Here is a 22,492-nt window from a genome sequence, read left to right as displayed (position 1 = left end):
AGCACCCACCAACCATGGTCTCGGGCAAAACATGACTCAGGCTTTCTTAATAAAACAAAACAATTTATTAACAGTTACTTAACAAAAGACAAAAGGGAACGAAACCGGTTACTTGAGAGGAGAAAAAAAAGAAAACAAGGCCAGATCTTAAACACAACAACCTCCCCACCCCCTATTTTCCTTTCGTTCCTGGCTCTGTCTTCCCCCCAGCGGCGCAGGGAGACAGGGAATGGGGGAGTACAGGTCAGTTCATCCATGTTGTTCACTGCCGCCTCTTTCTTAAAGGAGGAGGAGTCTTTACACCATTTTTCCCTTGCTTCGGTGGATCCCCTACTCACAAAGAAAAAGTCCCCAAACTTTTCCAAAGTAAGTCCTGCCCGCAGGATTGCAATCCTCCCCATGGATCGCACCAGTTCGGGCTTTACCAGTCTCGGCCTCTTAGGGAGCTGCTGCCACTCGCGTCGGCGTGGGTCGTCCCACGGTCTCCAGATGCCTCCACGACCTCGTCGTGCATTCCATGCCCCATTATCAACAGTACCTGGTCGCGCATCCCCTGCTCCACGACCTCTCCTGGGCTCAGGCATCTCCTTCCCGACGTGGGTTTCTCCACAGGCCACGAGTGGGTCGCTGCTCCGCCGAGTACACCCTGGCTGCAGGGGGGCCGCCTGCCATCTCACACCGATTTGCAAGGGAAGCCTCAGCTCCAGCACACCTCCTCCTGCTCCATCTTTGCTGACCCGGTCGTTGTGGTTGTCTTCTCTTAGATATTAATCCTCTCTGGGGGAGCTCGGCCCGGCGGGCACCCCGGGAGCGGGGCGCTTACCGAGTCCCCCATGCGGCTCCCCGGCGCCATCTTGAGCACATGGCGCCGGCCCGGGCCCGAGCGGCCGCTCGGCCGGGAGCCGGGAGCGAGGGCAGCGCCCTCCTGCTCTCTCCTCGCTCCTGAGCAAAAAGCCCCTTTCCCGCCCCTTTGTTCCAACTTAAATAGGGCAATTCGCAGAGGCGCCGCCTTGGCTCAACCTCCCCCGGGGGGGATGGGACTCAGATCTGGTGGCACAGGGAGCAAATCCCCTCCCCTGCCACCAGAACACCCCCCCACACATCAAACTATCACATTCCACCCCTCGCCTCTGCGAATTCCCTATTCAGGCACAACTTCACTTAAAACATTAAACAAGAACACACATTTCACAAACAATCCACCCCTAGTCCCTTCACCAAACACAACAATCAAAGTTTCCTAAGGTCCTTCTGTTTTCACCACTCTGGAGTCCATGTTTTGCCCGTTACCTCTCCCAATCACTATTCTTATCTCGAATTCCTCAGCCCCACGTTGGGCGCCACAATTGTCGTGGTTTTTTTTGGACTGAGGGTTGAGACAAGAACCGAAAAGGGAGCACCCACCAACCATGGTCTCGGGCAAAACATGACTCAGGCTTTCTTAATAAAACAAAACAATTTATTAACAGTTACTTAACAAAAGACAAAAGGGAACGAAACCGGTTACTTGAGAGGAGAAAAAAAAGAAAACAAGGCCAGATCTTAAACACAACAACCTCCCCACCCCCTATTTTCCTTTCGTTCCTGGCTCTGTCTTCCCCCCAGCGGCGCAGGGAGACAGGGAATGGGGGAGTACAGGTCAGTTCATCCATGTTGTTCACTGCCGCCTCTTTCTTAAAGGAGGAGGAGTCTTTACACCATTTTTCCCTTGCTTCGGTGGATCCCCTACTCACAAAGAAAAAGTCCCCAAACTTTTCCAAAGTAAGTCCTGCCCGCAGGATTGCAATCCTCCCCATGGATCGCACCAGTTCGGGCTTTACCAGTCTCGGCCTCTTAGGGAGCTGCTGCCACTCGCGTCGGCGTGGGTCGTCCCACGGTCTCCAGATGCCTCCACGACCTCGTCGTGCATTCCATGCCCCATTATCAACAGTACCTGGTCGCGCATCCCCTGCTCCACGACCTCTCCTGGGCTCAGGCATCTCCTTCCCGACGTGGGTTTCTCCACAGGCCACGAGTGGGTCGCTGCTCCGCCGAGTACACCCTGGCTGCAGGGGGGCCGCCTGCCATCTCACACCGATTTGCAAGGGAAGCCTCAGCTCCAGCACACCTCCTCCTGCTCCATCTTTGCTGACCCGGTCGTTGTGGTTGTCTTCTCTTAGATATTAATCCTCTCTGGGGGAGCTCGGCCCGGCGGGCACCCCGGGAGCGGGGCGCTTACCGAGTCCCCCATGCGGCTCCCCGGCGCCATCTTGAGCACATGGCGCCGGCCCGGGCCCGAGCGGCCGCTCGGCCGGGAGCCGGGAGCGAGGGCAGCGCCCTCCTGCTCTCTCCTCGCTCCTGAGCAAAAAGCCCCTTTCCCGCCCCTTTGTTCCAACTTAAATAGGGCAATTCGCAGAGGCGCCGCCTTGGCTCAACCTCCCCCGGGGGGGATGGGACTCAGATCTGGTGGCACAGGGAGCAAATCCCCTCCCCTGCCACCAGAACACCCCCCCACACATCAAACTATCACAGTAGGTATATTTGTAGTATACAGGATGCTGTTTGTGACTTGCTTTGCAAGTCTAGAGTCTGGCTTTGCCAGTTCTTGTGTCTGTATCCCTGTATGTGGACCTGCCAGGAATTTTTCAAGCTCCACTTTTCTTCCGATGACCTTGTCCTTGCTGAGGAGCCTATGTTGTTGCAGCACTGTCTTCCCTTTTACTGTAACAGGTGAAGCAATTCCTAGAAGGACTTTAACAGTGCTCCAGCTGCTGCTCATCTCAGCTTCTGCTTGACTCTGTTAATTGCTCTGTGCATCCCTGTTCTTACCCATATGCTTGGAATTTGGAACTTGTGTATCCATCTTGTAGGCAACAAAGCGACCTAATAAGAGAGATGTCCTCTCCCTCCCCCTTCCTTACTGAGTTCAGATCTCTTTCAGTCTTCTTTTTCCTATCTCCTAATGGCATCTCAGCTCCTAGATTTCTAGGCGTGAAAGGAAAGTGTGCTTTCTTAACTCATCCTGCAGTGACAGCTAGACACTACTGTGATGAGTGTCTTCAGGAACATCTAGATCACTGGAATGTATAGGCCTATTGTAATTATCAGTACAATTCTTGCTTTCACTCCTTCTGTTTTGTTACGAACTTTTTAGCAGCAGAGCATTTCTACCGGTGCACAAACCGTAACATCACATGACATTGACTTTACTTAAACCAGAAGATTTTTGTGCCAAGGTTGTAACATTGTATCATTACTTCATTGTATCTGTGTGAAAATTTTAATTTCACGCCCTGCGGACTTCACTGTCTCTGTGCACTCTGCTCGTGTTGTTGCATAGAAGGGTAAGTCCCTGGGTCACATTCATTTTGTAGTGCGTTTTTTTGTTGCCTTTTTTTTTTTTTTCCCCGTAAGTAAGAGTTCTGTTTCGTTTGAGAGGTCTTGCTGTAAAGTTAGCTGCCAGAAAAATATTTGCAAGCTTAAAGTGGGGATACTAAAAATATTTTTGCTAAGTTTATTAAAGTGTGGATATGACCTGTTTATTCAAAAAGAAAAAAATGTGCGTGGGGTTGTATGCTACAGTATGATGTAGTTGTACGTAAATAGATGAAAATGATTGGGTAAAGTATGTGGGGAAGGGAGGGAAGACCCTGTTTAAATACATTGTCAGGTTTTCTGCGCATCCAGTCTGGTTTTAATGAGTTGCAAGCGTTTGTGGGCAGAAGCCCTTGGTTAATGTTTGGATTGATTTATGGGGCTTCCTGGTTTGCAGGCATGGATGGGCATTTTAAGCTTCCCTGGTTGCATCGTGCCTGTACTGTATGAGTACGTTAGAGTCCGGTCCTTGCTAGTCAGTCCTTGCTAGTCAGTCCTTGCCATTTTGTCCTGTGCTGCCTTTGAGGTTTGATGTGTTTATGAAGAGAAGTACCCCACCATGAAGTCACAGAATAGCTGAGGTTGGAAGGCACCTCTGGAGATCATCTACTCCAAGCTCCTGCTTAGAGCAGGGTCAGCTAGAGCAGGCTACTCAGGACTGTGTCTGTCAGGTTATATTGGCTTTGATAGCGAGGGAGGGTCTACAGAGATGGCTTCTATGAGGAGCTGCTGGAAGCTTCCCTGGCTCCAAGCTGGACCCACCTTTGGCCAAGGCTGAACCAGTCAGCAACAGTGGTAGCGTTGCTGTGAAAACATATTTAAAAAGGGAGAAAAAAACTTGCTGCGGAACCTGCAGCAGAGAGAAGATTGAGATGTGGGAGAAATAACTGTGGACACCAAGGTCAGTGACAAAAGAGAGGGAGGAGGTGCTTCAGGCACTGGAGCAGAGATTCCCCTGCAACCCATGGTGAAGACTATGGTGAGGGAGGCTGTGCCCCTGCAGCCCATTGAGGTTAATGGTGGAGATTCACCTGCAGCCCACGGAGGACCCCACGCTGGACCAAATGGCTGCGCCTGAAGAAGGCTGTGACTCCATGGAAAGACTATGCTGAAGCAGTCTGTTTCTGAAGGACTGCACCCCATAGAAGGGACCCACACTGAAGCAGTTCATGAAGACCTGCAGCCTGTGGGAAAGATTCATGTTAGACAAATTCATGAAGAATGTTTCTTTGGGAAGTACTGGACACTGGAGCCAGGGAAGAGTGTAAAGAGTCCTCCTCCTGAGGATGAAGGAACAGCAGAAACAACCAGTGATGAGTTGACCACAACCCCCATTTCCCATCCCCCTGTGCCTCTGTGAAGGAGGAGATAGAGAAATTGGGAGCAAAGCCTAGCCCAGGAAGAAGAGAGGAGTTGGATGGAACATGTTTTTTTGAGATCTGACTTTGTTTCTCATTATCCTCTCTGGTTTGATTGGTAATGAATTACATTGATTTTTCTCCAAATCGAGCCTGTTTTGCCCATGACCGTAGCTGGTGGGTGATCCCTTCCTGTCCTTGTCTCAACTCACAAGCCTTTCCTTATATTTTCTCCCCATCCCACTGGGGGAGGGGAAGACTGAGTGAGCGGCCACATGATAGATTTAGGTTAAATATAAGGAAGAAATTCTTCACTCTGAGGGTGGTGAGGCACCAAAACAGGTTGCCCAGAGAATTTGTGGATGCCTTATCCCTGGAAGTGTTCAAGGCCAGGTTGGAAGAGGCTTTGAGCAACCCGATCTAGGGCAAGGTGTCCCTACCCATGGCAGGGGTGCCGGAACTAGATCATCTTCAAGATCCCTTCCTATCCAAACCATTCTATGATCCTATGGTGCTTAGTTGCTGCCGGAGGCTAAATGATGACGTGGATTTTAAATATCTTCAAAGAGGGAGACTCCACAACATCTCTGGTGCCAGTGTTCCACCACCTACCTAGAAATAAAGCTTTTTTCCTTCTGTTTGAATGGAATTTCTTGTATTTCAATGTGTGCTCATTACTTCTTGTCCTTTCACTGGGCACCACTGAGGAGACCCTGGCTCCATCTTCTTCTCTCCTCTAATCAAGTATTTATACACATTGATAAGATTACCCTGAGCCACCTTTGATCCACGTTGGACAGTCCCAGCTCTCTCAGATTTTCCTTTTGTGTCAGATACTTCAATTCCTTAATCATCTTTGTTGCCCTTCACTGGATTCGCTTGAGTGTGTCCACATCTCTGTTCTACTGGAGGGTTCAGCAGCGGACACAGCACTTCAGCTGCATCCCACCAGGGCTGAGAGGAGAGGAATGATCACCTCAGTTTTTTTGTCTACCGGGACAGTGAGTGTCCAGGTCCTTCACTGCAAAGCTGCTTTCCAGCCAGTCAAACCTGGCATGTGCTAGTGCCTGGGGTTGTTCCTCTCCAAATGCAGGATCTCAAGTTTTCCGTGTTTGGATGTTGTGAGATTCTCGTGAGCCTTCTTCTCTTGCCTGTTGAGGTCCCTCTTTATACACTTTCTGGCCCCCCTCAGCCTAGCATATATTCAGAAGACTATGAGAATGAGAGACTTCAGCATCAGTCTCTCCAGCCATTAAATGCCCTCCCTTATTTTGTGGTGTATCAATGACCTTATGTAGTTCCTGACGGAAATGTGGACTATCCGCAGGTGTGTGGTTATCGAAAAGTAATCCTGCGGAGCCTGAGATCATCTTTGCTAGTTACTGCTGGGAATGAACAAACTAAAATTTCGCTTCCCTGCCCATCTGTTCAGCAACCGAGAGTAGGTAATTTATCTCAGTGGGACACCTACCACCTGTGTAAAGTTTTTGAAAGAGGTTGTTAGCATGCGATGACTACAGCCAAGGGACACCAGGCCTGAGCGCCGTGTACTCTGTGCTTTACTGCTGTTTTCTTCTGTAGGGTGCCTTCTGACTCGGTACTTGCACAGTGTCAAGCCTGTTCACTGCCTGTGTCCCTACGAAGCTCACGACGACTCTACCTGCTCTGCCACACGGCATGCTCTTGTGCCGACTGCATGCAGCTCCTCGCCAGCAGCCACCCCTCTTTGGCATGCGGAACCAGGCACCGCCAACACACTGTATTTTTTACAGCTACTGTTTTATCTCAGCGACTTCTCTTGAATTATGTATCCTCATCTTTGATGTATGAAATCTCAGCTGATTTAAAGATTACCCCAGAGAATTCAGCACACCTGGAAACCAGTGGAGCGACAGATAGTCCCAACCCTTCCACACTGAGTGCCAAGTAGGAAGTTTTACAACAGTTGGGCACTGGAATACAGTTTTCATGGTAGCATTGTTTCTTCTCGTATGGTCTGTGCCCAGGCAATCGATGCGTTGGGATGCCAAGTATTTGAGTTCAGCTGCAACATTTATTCTCAGGCAAATTGGAATGAATGAGTTCAGATAACGAGCTGGTGAATAAGGAGATCGCAGGCTGTTCTGTTAGGGCTAGGCACCAAGGGTTTCCCTAGATAAGGTACCCAGAATTGTGTGTGCCCCTCACTGGGAGGTGAGTAGAACAGAGCAAGTGATTGCAAATCTGGCTGAAAAGCAGCTGCTGTCTGATGTGAGGCTTCTGAGTACATGATGAAGGAAAATGAAGCAACTGAGCTTAAACTACGTGTATAATGTCAGCAAGAAGCGGAATCGCAAGGCATATAAAACTTAAGTTCTCTAGCCTGTGAAGCATGCTTCAGTTTCTTCAGTGGGTGTTGTGGTCACTGTGCTCTCTGCAGAAATCAGACTTTAAATGAACTGCAAGATCTTATTCACCTCTCTTATGCTACCATAGCTGGCATAAAAAATTATGCCAGTTACTATGTCATTAGCATTAATGAAGTGATACCAATTAAAAGCTGAGAGCAACCAGCAGAGCTCAAGTTTGTGCTGCAGTCTGGCCAGAAAACCAAGCTTTTTGCTGGGCAAAGTATGTCCATGCTCTGTATTTTGACTGTTACTATGCCTTAAATTTAAATTCCCCTGGATTTCTAGGCAGATTCAACCTATTAGCTCTGCACCACACCATCCTGTAAAACATCCTTTTCTCTCCTAACTCTCCTGCTACACACCGAGCTCATGAACAGAGAACAGAAAGGCATTGTGTTTTTCCTAATAAATGTTCTTTTTGAAGTCAAGCATCTGACTGAACACTTTCTTCTCACTACTTCGTTACTTCTTCTCTCTTCTTTCTCTTTTTCTTCCTGTTCCCTACCAAGGGATGGCTAGTACGAGCACTGGGGCTATCATCACGGCCTTTCTGTTCCAGGGATCAGGAGCTGGGAGATGTTTGCATTTACCTCTGCAGTGTAATTCTGACGGATGGGTGCTTATCAGGTTTGCCAAGTCCATCCATCCAATTGTCTATTTCTGTTTTGAAGACCAAGCAACCATAAAGTTGAAAACTGTGTTGTATTTTTGGAATCTGAAATTTCAGACAATGCATTTATGAATTATTTATGGGGAATGTGTTTTCAGTAATGTGCGGCATAAAATGGAATGAATGCGTATCCATACTTGCCCTGAACTCTCCAAAGTGCATGCTAATAAACAGAATGATAACCTACCATCACTTTTGCCCTGTAAGATTTACAGTGCAAGCACTTTTTTATGTGGTTTAATTCAAGTCAGTTCGTCAACTTAAAGCTCTAGTGTTTTGTTTTAAAGTACAACTTGGTGAGCGATTTTCTATTACTTAAAGAAATCTAACTGCTGTTTCCCCCCTATTTCAACCAGCGTTAGTGTCTGTAAATTTTTCTAGTCATGCTGGCATAGAGCCACACTAAATTATGCTTTAATTCACAATTAGAAGTGGCAACTGTGCAGAGCAGCAAACCTTTCATTTAAAATGGCCATTATACAAGATCATGATTCTACAGAAGATTAAGATATTGAAGAATAATTAAGATATCTTTAGGGTTTTGGCCATTTAGGAGTGCTGGGCTTATTTAATTTTTTAAAACCTCCTTGAAACAGCTTTTTTTTCCGTAATGACAGTAATACAGGACTCTATATTATCACAACTTGGTGTTTACTGGTATCTGAATTGTCTAATGGTAACTTGTTTTCACTGATATAGCTGACAGGGCAGAGATAATTAAGAAACAGAAGAATCTGAGTGCTAGATTTTGCTATTAAACGCTTCATGCCACAGCAGAAGAAATTAAGCTGACAAGCAGGAGAGGAAGTATCGTACAGATCCACAGGAAGAATTGGTGTTTAGGTACAGCAATTGACTGTATGTAAAATATTTCACCAGGATAGAAAAAAAAAAAAGAAAATAAAAAGGTAAAATAAATTATTTCCAAGCATTCACTGAGGCATCTCATTTCCAGGGTGTAAAATAGAGAGCTTGCAATACTTATTCACCCTGACACAACAAATAATAGCAGGCAGGGAAGAAACCCAGCCCCAGTGAGCCAGTGGCAGAATTTCCATTGGCTTCCATAGGGTCACGATTCCACCCCAATATGTACTTAAAAGTACCACAGTCTGCTTTTGCTCCTCTGCTCAATGAGGTTTTAAATCTTGCACAGCTAGTAGCAGTTCTTGCCACAATGGTTAGGAAGTCAATGAAAGCTCACAGTTCAGTAACTAAATGACAAGGTAAGAAACTTTGGAATCATAAAATGGTTATAAGTGCTTGACCTAAAACTATGCAATGACTGTACAATTGAAGCAAAAAGTTGATTTATCGTCTGGCAGGCTGGGAATTTGGACTGAGCTTGTGAAAAAAGACAGATTGATAATCCATATAAATGGTGATGGACTTCGCAAGCTGTAAGTGGTGATTTTTCTTCCCCCCCAAGCCATGCCCCTTAAAATTGTTTTGTACTTAGCAGTACAAAGTTCTAGGCTGTGTACAGGCTGTACAGTAGTCCCAACTTTGCCAAAAGCACACTAGGAAAAAGACATGAAATGTGGAAAAGAAATCAAAACTAAGAGGCAACATTGCGACTGGCAGAGAGGAGGTGCAGAATTGCACTGTGACTTACACATGCAGCCCTTTGTCAGAGGCTTTAGTACCTTATGAAAGAAAAAGCACAGTTTTAAAGATGATTCATTGAATTAGAGTTTGCTTTGAGGGGAACGATGCTTGGGGACAAACTCGTACGAGCAAAAAATTGAGAAGAAAGGCTGTTAAGGCAGGAGAAGTAGGGGGATGAGATATGGCAGAAAAGATGATGACAGCTTAGTTTTGGCCCAGAACAATGAAGGGTGAAGAACTTGCTGAAGATATGCTGTGATGACAGAGTGCTTAAAGGGAATAAAAGCTAAGCATGCTCTGAAGTGCAAAGTCATTATGTAATATCACAGCAGAATCAGGGCCCCAGGTGCTGTACATATACTGAGGTTCATTTTCTGATCTGAAGAGCTTTCAGACTTGATGAGACAGAAGCGGGTGTGTGGGAGGGGAGAGAAGGACGGTACAAACAGAGTGATTGCAGAGGTAGTTGTTAAACTCCATGGTAGTTCCGTGGTTCTGTAATTTCTTTCTTTATACTAAAACTTCATTCTAAGTTACTCTTCTGTCACTGGCAGATCTGATTTAAAAGGTTTCTTTACTTCCCTGCGCTCGTGTCTTTGTTCACCCTCCCCCTTCCAGAATTATTACAACCTCACTTATGCCAATTTAGCTGTCTGCAGCCATACCTTAAAATAAATCATCTGGGTGAGTTTTTTTTGTTGTTTTTTAGCAACTAGAAGCAGACAGAAACAAAAACAATGAAGAAGCCCTTTCAAGATGTATTTGACAGGTTGGTAACATGGCAGCAGGGTCTGAGCAAAAGTCCGATGAGGAAATAATAGAAAGGGCTGAGTTGCCAGGAGCAAAGAGGTACGATAGCTGAGTAGTAGGAGCATTGAGATGGGAGTGCGGAAAGGTGAGGAAAGCAGGTGTTGGTCTCTGACTACTGGGTAAGTGAAAATGGCCTGTTTGTGTAGCAAGGAGGAATGAGAGCAGCAGTAACTCTTATTTCAGTAATGACAGCTGGTTGGATGCTATCGTAGGTGAAGCCAGGGTGAAAACTGAGGAAGAAAAATCTCTTATCAGCCCTGCCTTAGGGCACAAGGTTTTTGAGATGCTGTTGCTGGATCCAGTGTGCTTTAGTGCACTGGCTCTGCTTGATATGCAAAAGGCCAGGGGCAAACCAGCATTGCTCAGCCCCTTTCAAGACCGAGTCCTCTGTAGCTCTTTACCACTGTTTATCACACTGGGGAGGGAAGATTGTCCCATAACACTGCCAAGCACGGCTCACTTCAGTTAGCAAAGGTATGGTGGTGTTATTCATTTCTGCTGCTTCTCTCCAAATTCTCTTGTGCAAAGGCTGTGATTTCTGATTCCATTTTCAATAGGGCTTAGTGATAATTGCTAATAACCCCAGAAAATGAGGCACTGAGTTCATTGGCGTTGAAGGTCTTGCAGCATACAGGGATGTGTTGCAGTGCGACGTGTCAATACCTACACAGGAGAGAGGGACGTGCAGAGCGATGAGGCGGCCGCACGAAGGTCGTTGCCACAGGCGAGCATTGCGTGAGTGCCGGAGGGAGCTGGTCTCCTCTCTGCTTCTGTGTAACCCCACCAGGGGGAATGTGGTGCTCATTTCTGGATGATTGCTTACTGGAAAGATATTGTCAAAGATCGGAGGAGAGTGGCAAAATCTGTTGCTATGCTAGAGGTATTGATTTATGAGAGAAGATTAAAATACATGTGGCTCAGATAAATGTTGTCTGAGACTGGAGAAGAAGGGAGAAATGTTCAAATACTTAAGGAGTATTTGCGCCAAAAAAGGTGATGGATTTCTCAGTACCGTGCCAGATCTTTAGCTATAACTAATAGTTTGAAGCTGGGAGGAAGAAAATCCTCTTTGTTTATCTCTAGCTGACTATCAGAAACATGTTCTTGTTTGCGACACATACCTTTTCCTCCTACCAAACTCCAAAGCAAAAATGCATGGAACCTTTGAGGCACTTTCCATGTTATTCTGATCTCCTTAGTTGTATCTTATATCTTTACCTGTGGACTTTGACTTGCCTATTTAGACTGTGCGCTCTTTTGGAGAGAGGATCACTCTCACAAGTGGTTGTAGAGTGGGTCCCCCTGATCTTGATTCCCCTGAACTTAAGGCCCTTTAGGTTATACTGTAGCCTATAAATAAGTAATGACGGTAATGATAGCATGAGATATATTTGGCTGTGGAATGACTTCCCAAGGAGAATAGTGAGAGGCTGATTGTTAGCAACAAATGTGAGGAAGTACACTGTAGAGAACAGTTCTCCGTCACCAGGGGATGGCTGGATGGTCTAATAAGTCTTTTCCTTCTCTAGGTTATGATTCTGTGAATACCACCTCAGAGAGTTCTCTGAAAGTCTCTGATACTGTAAGCTCTCTAATATGTGGGTGTGGGTTTTACAGCACTCCGGGAGGCTCTTGCTGAGGACACTGTGTAAATATATTCTGTTTTACATTTTGTGATGTATTTTAAATAAAAGGCTCAGATCTTTTTTTAATTGCTTTGAAATATTCTGCAGTCTGCTCTTTTTCTTTAAGAATTAAGAAACTTTGAGATGCCCTTGGAAGATATGGACCCATTATAGTCAAGAAATACATCCCAACCTGGGGTTGGTTTAGATACATATATAGCGCTGTTGAATTTGCCTCCTCCTGTGTCCCACAGTGAAGTGTCTGCTCTGAGTCTCGACCTGCGTGAAAGTAAAATGGGAATCTCAGGCTAACTGCACAGTCCATTTGTATCTGATTGTCAATTTAATCTTGTTCATTCTCTTCATGTTTCAGCCTGAGGAGCTGCACTTCTCTGTGTTCTTTTTTTGGTTTCGTCTTGAAAGTCAGTACATGGAAATATCCCCCGAGGCTGTTTTTTGGTCACCGAAGGTGCAGTTCACACATGAAAGGCAAGGTCACCTATCCTGACTTGTGGCCTTTCAGGGAACGACTGCAGAATCAGCTTCTCTTTCGCAGCTTTCAATTCCTGTCCGACCAGTCTCTAATGTTCATTGGCATGTTCATCTCAGGCTTGCTGGGCCAAATATCTTGCTGATTAAAACTTGGCTTATACTCATACAGCAGAGAGGGAGAGAAGAAAGAATCTGAGTCATCAGCTCAGACCTATGGATCCTGAACTCGGGAAATCCGGTGACGCAGAGAGAATCCAGTGGGCATAACACATTTGGATTTTCAAAAGGCCTCTGTCAAGGTTCCACACCAAAGGCTGTTAAAGAAATCAAGTTTCTGCAGGATTGGATGAAAAGCCCTTCTATGGATTTACTGCGGATTAAATGATAGCATGCAAACTTAATGCTCGTTTTTCATGATGCAGAAAAATTGGCATTGCGGTCCCCCAGGAGCCCACCGGGCTGGTTCTTTTTCAGTGACCTGGAGCAAGAACTGAGTAGCAAAATCATTTGAGTGACCTAATAAGTTTGTGGATGATACTAAGTTCTTTCAGATAGTCAAATGCCATGTCAATAGCAAGAAACTCCAAAAAGGCATCAAAAATGAGTGGACAAAAAGGTGATTTCCCTAGGGAAGAGTCATCAACACCATGCCTACTTGATGCCGAACTCGGAGCAGGTGGTGAGAATTTGTGAAGTCAAAAGCTACCTAGAGCTTCACAAAAGCTTGTGGATACATGAGCCTTGGTGTACCCACATTTTGATTCCTATATGTACTTTTGGTCTCTGCCTCTCAAGAGAGACATAGTAGAAGCTGAAAGAGGTGCACAGAACAACTGAAATGATCAAGGAGATGAAGCAGCTGCCATACAAGGAGAGACCAAAAAACTGTGACAGTGGGTAGGAAAAGATGGACTGTAAAAACGACGAGCGTTTGCAAAGTTGTGACGGTGTTGCTCTTAGGCTGTGTGCTCTTTTGGAGAGGAGGTCCCCCTGATCGTGAATCCCCTAAACCCAAGGCCCTTTAGATTATACTGTAGACTATAAATAAGTAATAATGGTAAGGTGTTGGATAAGTTGAGAGTCAACTGTTGTTCACCAGATCCTGCCACATGAGAGAGACTAACTGCAGTCAATCCCTAAAAAGCATTTGATGACACTAGCAGGATATCACATTAAAACAGATAAACAAAAGTATGCCTTTCAATAGCAATGAACTGCTTGAGCTTACTGTCCCAGGACATTGTGGAAGCAGGAAGTTGAAAAAGGAATTAGACAAATTTGTGGACAACAGATTGATACATGGATGTTGAAAGGACAAGCCAGGGACACACCTCTAGCATCCCTAATGCAACAACTGTGGATGCAAGAATAAAGATGGCAAAAAGTGGCTAGGGCTCTTTAATCTGGGTAGAGTTTTGCCCTTCACCTGTAGAGCCCAGGTTAACTTGGAGATGGGTGATCAGTCGTCAGAGCCAGTTTTTCCAGATAACCTCAGGTTTGGGGTGGTTTGAGTGCTGAGGCCACTTCTTAACTGCAACTGTTTTTTCTTTGCTTTCGTTTGCCCTTTTTGTTCGAGTCAAGTAGGGATTTGATATTTGCTTTATAATAACAACAAGCTTAGTTTCCCTTTCTGTAAAATGGGTCTGTTCTCTACCCCTTGAGTGTGTTTTTAGCTGTATTTAGCATTTTGTAAAGTGCTTGGAGGCAGGAGGCGTTTTATGAATACAGAATAGTGTTAGGCTTTGTACTTAGGCACAATACTATACCGTAATTCAAAGGCAATTCATGTAACATTAGTAAATCACTTTGAACTTTATGTTGAAAATATAAGCAGTAGTATAAAAATAAACCTTTTTATTTCCTCTGGTATATACAGTTAAATAAAGTAAGCCTATATGGCTACTAATCTCCAAATCCGTATTGCCAGTATGCTTTGTTGAAATGCCATCACCTTGCAGAAGAGACATTCTGTGTTTTGTACACATTTATGGTTGAAGAATAAATTTTCAGAGACTGTAAATGAAAAGATATCTCTGAACATAGTGATCAAATAATATCTGACACTGCTTATTTAAAGAAATATACATATATCTCACTGCCAGAGTATTTATGACTCTAATAAGTTTAGTTATTCTGCCTCATGGGGAAATTCTTGCTCCTCCAAATGTCAAACTTGTTTGGGGTTGTGCTGGTTTTTCAGGAAGGAACAAATGATATTATTAGTTAAATGGGACTGCGCAATATGAAAATACAATAGCGTAGTTTAAAAATTGAACAGCGTGTAAGAAATATAATATATTTTACCAGCAATGGCAAATAGGCAGACATTAAAAATTCAATGACATATCCCAAATGTCTAAATAAATAAATAAACAAACATCACTGCTCAGCCAGTTGATGCAAGGATACTCTGTACTTACTTTCAAAAGCACCATTTTCTCTAATATCCTGTGCAGTAATGAGTTGTGTGCATCACTTCTGCATAATCTCACCATTTTTTAGGTACTGTACATTGTGGGACTGTCTGATCTCTGATTGCCCAGCAGGTTTTATTAGACGGAATACTAAGTGGTTTCAGGTGATTTCTCAGCAACCATCCTGGGAATAAGTGGTCTTATGGTTCCCAGAGCAACAGCCACATTTGCGTGTTTGTCATAAAAATGCGAAAGCCTTCCTTCCCGTTCAATTTGGAAACACAGTGCAAAGTAAGATGCACCTGTAGATGTTCAGAGAGTTGTATTCCTGCGGCACAGGCAGTGAAACAGAAATACTGTGGAAGGAAGGATTGGGCTCTCTGCCAACCTGTGTTTATTTTTGTGCTGTTTTCCTCTTTAAAATCTGAACGTTTAATGAGCTGTTCTGAATCGTAATGCTTTATGATGTTTCCTGTTACCTTAGTGATGGACTACAAAACTCTTTTACATTAGGAGTTTATAAACTCTATTAGATACTTATTTAATTAGGAGCCAATGCTGAAAATCTCTAATAAAATGTCCAAAAGTATTTTAGTGGCTGAGGAGCCAAATTTCCAGCAACCCGTGTTAATTGTACGGAGGATATTAAGGGAATACTGTTGCAGCACTGTGCAATGCTTGACCAGGATGGATTTAGCCATCCAGGTCACAGGTCTGCACTTACCCAGCTATACTGGCTTGATCCCGGTGGTACCTACCTCTCAGATAGTCCAGGCATCTCCATGCTGCTCTCTGAGCAGTATTTGAAGTTTTACCTTCTACGTTAAAAGCAAAGGTCAAATTTCTTCATTGAAAGAACAGCTTCAAAGCTTACCTTGGTGTGTTCTCTCTACTGCCATCTCTGTCCTCTTTCGCATAGTCCTGTCTTCCTCAGGCTTTGTACATTGATTTCTTTGTGTTTCTTCTATTGATGGAATTTTTGGAGATTTTATGATCATTTTCACCAAACTTTAGCTGTCTTAAATAATTAGACTTCTAATCCAAACTTGTAGAGTAGACTTGACAAATTTTCTTCTCCCATGATGAAACATGCAGACTTTCAAGCTCGTGAGAGTTAGATGAAAAAAATATACATAGGGGAAGTGTCAAAACCAGGCTTAGGAAAGAGTTTGGTTTTGACTCTGTTATGGAGGTGCTCATTGACTTTCCAACACGCTGGCAAATGTCCCACAAAGGTGAACACAGACTGAATTATCACCATCCTTAAAGGGACAGTTGCCCACCTCATTTTTCTTCTGTTGAGAGGTCAAAACCCATCAAAGAAAACGTGTAAGCATCTAGCACCAATGGGATGTTTGGTTGCTTGGTTGAACATCTATATGTGAGGAATTTCTGTATGTGGCTTAATGTACAGTGCTGGTATTTCTGCAGAACGTTTGGGAATTTTTTTTCCCTGGGAAGCACGAACAATACGAGGGCACTCTTGGCTATTAATTTGCATTAAAAGAGCGTTCAGTATTCACAAGCCAAGTTTGCCAGATCGGTTTTCCTGTTCTAAATGTTCTGACTCTTAGGTGCCTGATCCTGCAGCTTTGACTTCACTGAAGCCATTAAGTGTCGTATTAATAATAATAATAATGAAGCCTGGTTTTACTTATGCATTTATTCAGATCATGCAAGGAATACATATCCTGGTTTTAGAGAAAAACGCGTTTCAGGATTTAAGCATTCTGACTGTGTCTCTTTAAATATTTGGATACAAATAAAATAGTGAGAAAATTGTCTTTGCAAGCTTCAAACCATTCTAGGTCTACTGTGTTGCCTCCAGCCAGATGCTGTCTGATGTTGCCTAGACAAACCAGGGCAAACCATTATCATGGGATTAAACACTAAATACCTGCAAGGAGCATTCTCTTTATCAGATAGTGCTCTGTTAGCAGAGTTCATTCACTTTATTGCATATATAACCGTGGTGTCAAATAGACTGATTTACAACACCTGGTCTTTTACATAATCTTTGCTATTTGCTGCGCTTGTAATCTGCCAAATCATTTAGCCTTCCTGATAGCAGAAATGCTGTAAAACTTAGATAAACTTGCAGAAGAAATGAACTCAAAAGTACTGCTGAAATCTGGGGCCAGCACGTTTGCTATAAATGCAGTGGCTGGTTTGGTTTCCCCCTACCTAATCTGTGATTGAATGTGGCTGCTGGAGAAATTGAAATTTTATGATAGCACTACAGTCAGAAGAGATAAGCATTTGTATGCTAGACTAGATTAATCTAAAAAGAAGTTTTAGGTGTGGCTAATGAAACCAGTGTGTGTGTTAACTGGGTTTCTTTGGGGTTCAAAGCATCTGTGTATATCTATATAGAGTCTAGTCCAAAACTTTCTCTTATGTGGAAAGTCTAATATAGCTATATGCTAGTTCTCACTATCGCTGCGGCTTATTCCATTTTTCATTGGAGATATCTTTAAGGAGCCTCAGTGTTTAGCAGGTACTTCCTGAATGCTAATACAAACAACAGACCCCTCTAAAGTGGTCTTGCTTGACTACCCACACCCCCATATCCTTCTGAATTTTTTGGTTAGGGTGACAGTAAGACATCACATTTGAGTAGGGTTAGCCACTTACACGGTCTAGTTGAAACACAGCTAAAGCATATTATTTGTAATAATAAATATTACAAATAATAATCATATTTTTTTTGTTTCGAGTTGCATCTCTTTGGCTATTAGGGGTGATTTAAACAGATAGTAGAAAGACATGTAGCCAAGCTTAAAATGTGTAAAAGAAGTTTGCAAGATGAGGTTCTGATTGGGTGAAATGCAAGCTAGTACATCTGAAGGAAAATAAAACAATCTGTAGGTGGTCAAATAGAGGAGAGAGCCCTGTGAGGCAGTAGTGTTGAGTTGGACTGTGTTAGAAACAATGGCTACCATCAGATTGGAAGAAACAGTAAAAACTGAAGGAAATACAAGTGATGACTTTTCCAAGCAATCATAGCGTAACTCCAGTGGTTGCCATTAACATCAGTATTAACCCATCAGTGCCACAGTTAACTCCTGTCAGCTGGGGGAGTATTTTGGTGTCTCAGACGTAACTACGAGTTCCCTTGTCACGGTCGGTTTTCTGGTGGTGGTTGGGACGTAATGCTCACCGCTGGAGGTAATGGAGGGTGTTTCGCATGACGTTGCCAGTTTAGGGAAGGAAGTCTTTTTACCTGATGCCGCTGCTGCATGATGCTATTGGACAGCACAACTGGTAGTGTGCCTCTGGGACACACATTGACTGCTGCTAATCTCACGTCAATAAACTGATGTGAATATTTGTACTTAGCAGGTTTTCAACCTATCTGACTTGAGGAACCTATCCCAGCTGTCTGACTTAGTTGCTTAGTCTTCCTAGGCTCCCACTGTCCTGAAAGGGAGAGCAGAGGCTTTTCCACAAGGACTCAAAGCAGCAAACAGTTTGAGATGTTTCCTCACCCTATGGATGAACTCCTTCTGCCTACAAGAGAGCGACCCTATGGAAACCGTCCAGCTACACTGATACCTTTGGTTGGATGCTGTGAATAATGTTCTGTGCATGTAACTCACTGAATGCATGAACTGTTTCAGCATTGGGAACATCAGGCAGGCAGGTTGGTGCTAACAACAGAATGGAACAAATGGGACTTTTGGGTAAAACTCTTGAGTGATGCCTCTTAGACTGGAGAACAGCCTCCTTGGGGAAGCAGTGGAAACGGTATTGTTTAAGACATTTGAAATTGGACAGGAGGAAATATATTGTAATGATCAATCCTGTGCTGGTATTTAGATCAGATCTTGTCTTGTGTGAATATTAATAGGAAGTCTCTGTCTGAAGTAACTGCCATTATTCAGTGCGCGTTACCAGCTAACGTTGGCTTGCAACCTTCCCTCTCATCTGTACTCACACTTAAAGGACAGCCTGAGTAATGTTGAGCACCTTTGCCTTCTCTCTTGGTGCCTGAAGTGTTGATTTTTTTGTTGCCTTGCTTAGATTATATTCCTTCTGTGCTTCCACCAGACAGACTCCATATAATGCATAGAGATTTACAGGAAGCACGTGTAGTTTGTGACAATAATAATAAAGTCTCCTGCTGTTTTCAAATCCCCGGGAAACTAAATCAAGTGTAGAGGTGTACTCAAAAAGCGCAGCATGTGTATAAGTCACTTTACCATTACTTGTGTGGGTCTGCCTTGTACCCCTTCAGTATATTTGGCTGTCGCATCACTGAGGTCCGTCCTGTCTCCGGAGTGCAACTAAGACATTACACACCTCAAATGGAAAAGCTGATGAAACAGCTTAAAATAACCTGAGCACCTATTCTTTGCTTGCCTCTTTCTCACCACCTTTGTGTTGGTATTCCTCGTAGGAACCCATTCAGCAAAATTAGTTCTGTGCTGGAGGCCTCCGTCAGACAAATCTAGGTCTAGTCTGAATGATGAAGGCAGGAAGACTGGATTAAATTCCTGCATGATGCTGTGATGCTTAATGGAGCTCCATTTTTTTGGTGTGTTTCTGTAGGTATGAAGCCTGTCTTCTTGACCTGGTTGAAGCTATGAGTCCGATATCTGCCCCAGGATACCTTTGCAGAGAATCTTACGAGAGGAACAAAATGCACACGCCTCGTCATGTGAGCCACAGGCCTTCGTCTTGGTACCAGACCCCTTGCAAGTCCAGAAGCAGAGCAGAGGAGCTAGAAGAGAGCCGTCTCCTCGAGGAGATCTTCTTCATTTGACATGCCTCATTGGTCTACATCCTCTCTGTAGAATTTTTAGGACCTTTTTCTTGATGATTTGTTTATGTTAAAGTACCATTTTTAAATTATTTGAGTGGCAACTGCTTGTCTTCCCTCTTCTAAAACACAGCTAATTAGCATCCAGTTTCATTTTGGATTTAGTAATCATGATGCAAGCACATTGTTGGGGAAGACCAATCAGAAAGCGTTAGCTTTTTTTTCTAAACCTTTCATGTGCCAAGTAATCATTCTAAAACAGATTTTTTTTTTTATCTACAACTTTTTCTAATAGATTGAAGTCACGGTTTTGCCAGCCTCATATCGGAAGTATATTTCATTATCGATTTTTAGCTCTAAAGCAGTTTGCAAGAACTGCCTAACATTCAAGTACCACCACGTTCGAAGCAGATTATTTTCTAATTAAACAAGTCTGTTTAAAACCTGGCATATTATAAAGGTACAAGCACTTTAGTACTTTTTCCAGTGATTTTATGATCTACTTACTTTTTCCTTCAACATTCTGATGTTTAACATGCTGGGCTTTTAGGGGATATATCATAAGCTCAGCTATACAGTGTCTAATAACGTTAATAGACGATGTTGCAGGTTGATGTACTAGGCATCCATTTGAAATATATTCCTCTTTAAATCAGTTCTATTTGACAGAGTTTATGTGCTGGGTAACCTAACCCTGAAATAGCAGGACGAAGTCAGACATTGTAGTGGTCCAAAACCTCTTTGATGTACTTTCCAAGATGAAATATATAGTAGCGGTAGTATAAGAACAGTCTTAAGACATTTTCACTAACTTGCACTGTTTTGATCCTATATCCAGGCTCCATTGTAAATAAGACAAATCAGTAATTATTTCCACTAGCGGCTCACAATGCACATTTCCCTGCCGGCTTTAATTATTCATGCTGTATCTATTTCAGTTTATTTAAATGCACTTCCATCTCCTGCATGTACTTGGTTATTTAAAGAAATGTGCCGAATTGGTAAAAATGACTGCAGATTACAGGATTAATGGTCATTTTCTCCACAATGCAGTGTTCATATTTTATTGTAACAGTAGCCACCGGCATGTGTTCCTAGAAATATGAGGCTAAAATACTCATTTTACACAGTAAAATTGCAGTGAGGGAAAGGTAGAATCGAGCCAGTATGGGCAAGTTCTAGGCCATTTGCCCCCAAACACCATTTTGTGGGCCAGCATATCTTTTCCAACAGTCTCTTGAGGCAACCCTGCTTATCTTAATGGCAGCAAGTTGCCGTGCTGATCCTTGGGGTATGGCTGCTGCCTGCCTCCCGCACGCTCGCTCCTGTGCAGCGTTCAGTGCTCTGCCAGGAGCTCACGAGACTCGGCAGCGAGGCCTGCGGCGCGTCTCCGATGAGAGCATCGGTGCAGGATACCTAGCACGCGCCCCAGGCGGCACTGTGCTTCTACAGCAGCAAAATGAAAGGAGAACGGAGGGGAAGATGAACCTCAAGTTACTCTGAGCTGTTTCATTCAGGCCCCATCCTAATCGCTAATTAGGTGATATCCTTTTCTTGCATCCCAGCTGAATTTTAAAAGCTGCTTGGAGGAGTTTAAAGAAAGGCAGCAGCATTACTGGACCAGAAATGACTACCGTGGAAGCGGCCTGCTTGGTCTGTCCTGCTGTCAGTGAAGTATTGTGGTTCTTTCCAATATGTCTGTCTGCTGTTGATTGTCCCCCTTGTTCTTCTCCCTGAGCCTATGAAGGCACAGGTTTCTGCTTAAAGCCTCACGGATATATTCAGTGCCCTGACCCAAGTATAGCAGGTGGCGAAATAGATTTTCTCATTCTGCTGGCTGAGTAGCCTGCTTCTTTAAGAGGCAGGGGAAAGGGAGGAGAAGGAAGAGAAAATTGTACAAGGAGCTGCAGGAAAACCGCAGGAAAACCATGAAGAAATGACTGTCACATAGATCTTCGGGTTTTGGGTTGTTTTTTGGTGTTTTTTAGTTTCGTTGTTTGTTTTGTTTTTTTTTTTTGTTAAGGTTTGGCATTTATGAAGAAACAGTTCTCTGATTTCAGTCCAATTGCTTCTCTTTTCTTTTCCAGTTTGACTGAAACTTTAATTGCCTTTCTAATAAGTGCTAACTGACCTTTTGAAACAGCAAAAAATACATGTATGTCTCTTGAAAGGTGCCTTTGTGTACCCAGTCAAGAACACCGCATGGGAGCATTCTGTTCTTTGGTTCTTTATGAGTGCCAATATTTAACTACTTTAGGATGCCTTATGATCCATTTTTTTTCCATTAACAATTCTAATTCTGACTGTGACTTTTGACTTGAATCTATATTTTGGTAGTAGCTCTTTTTAAAAGGACATTGTCAGGGTTGTGGTCTCTATGCACAAGGTGCTGTCCATCAGTCAGTGCTACATGGGAGGCATACCTTTACAAAGCCAAGAATTCCAGAATTAGGGTGGTTGAAATGTCTGATGGGTGAAGACCTCCTTGTTTTAACTGTCTGCGAGATACGGGTAAAGAAACAAAAGCTATTAATTTGGTAGACCCTGTGAAAAATAATTTTTTATAATGCTGGCTCTTGCTCTACTTATCAGCAGTACATTAGGAATAGTGTTTAGCAGTCAGTGCAAGCAAAGATATTTTGCCATGAGGCACTACAAACTTGAAGTTATTAAAACATTTATAGCCTTAGAAAAAAAATCAATGATTGTCAAATAGGAAAGGACAAAATCAGTAGTTGGGACTGGGAGGGGAATTGTTTTCCATCTGCTAAAACAGTAAAGGAAATGCAAAAATTAAACTAGTGAAAGCAATCACTTGACAGTGTCCTTTTAAGTTTAAGCTCCTGTATTAGGAATCTGCCGCTGGGGAGTTAGTCCAGCCACAGATTGTTTGTCCGGAGTGTTCCCAGTTAATATGCCTCAGCTGCACATTGGGCTGTGTTTTACATGAGGCTTTGTGGAGTGACATGGCGTCTGCTGAGGCTCCTACTGACGCCTTCGCTTTGTGTT

The 22,492-nt window shown here is 43.7% G+C and overlaps 1 protein-coding gene across 1 annotated transcript in view; it reads left to right on the top strand.

Annotated features, from left to right (window-relative positions):
- The window catches only part of KIAA1328 (KIAA1328 ortholog), a 182,638-nt gene extending 163,120 nt beyond the window's left edge, over nt 1–19,518 (top strand). Inside the window, exon 11 of the mRNA XM_086629470.1 lies at nt 19,273–19,518. Within this exon, the coding sequence (XP_086485596.1) occupies nt 19,273–19,486 (214 nt within the window). The 3' untranslated portion in view covers nt 19,487–19,518. The remainder of the gene's footprint in view (nt 1–19,272) is intronic.
- Nucleotides 19,519–22,492: the final 2,974 nt, after the last annotated feature.

This window comes from Tauraco erythrolophus, chromosome Z (assembly GCF_009769465.1).
Source record: "Tauraco erythrolophus isolate bTauEry1 chromosome Z, bTauEry1.pri, whole genome shotgun sequence".
NCBI classification, from domain to species: domain Eukaryota; kingdom Metazoa; phylum Chordata; class Aves; order Musophagiformes; family Musophagidae; genus Tauraco; species Tauraco erythrolophus.
Note: the sequence above shows the minus strand (reverse complement) of the source record. Positions and strands in the feature narration are given on the sequence as shown.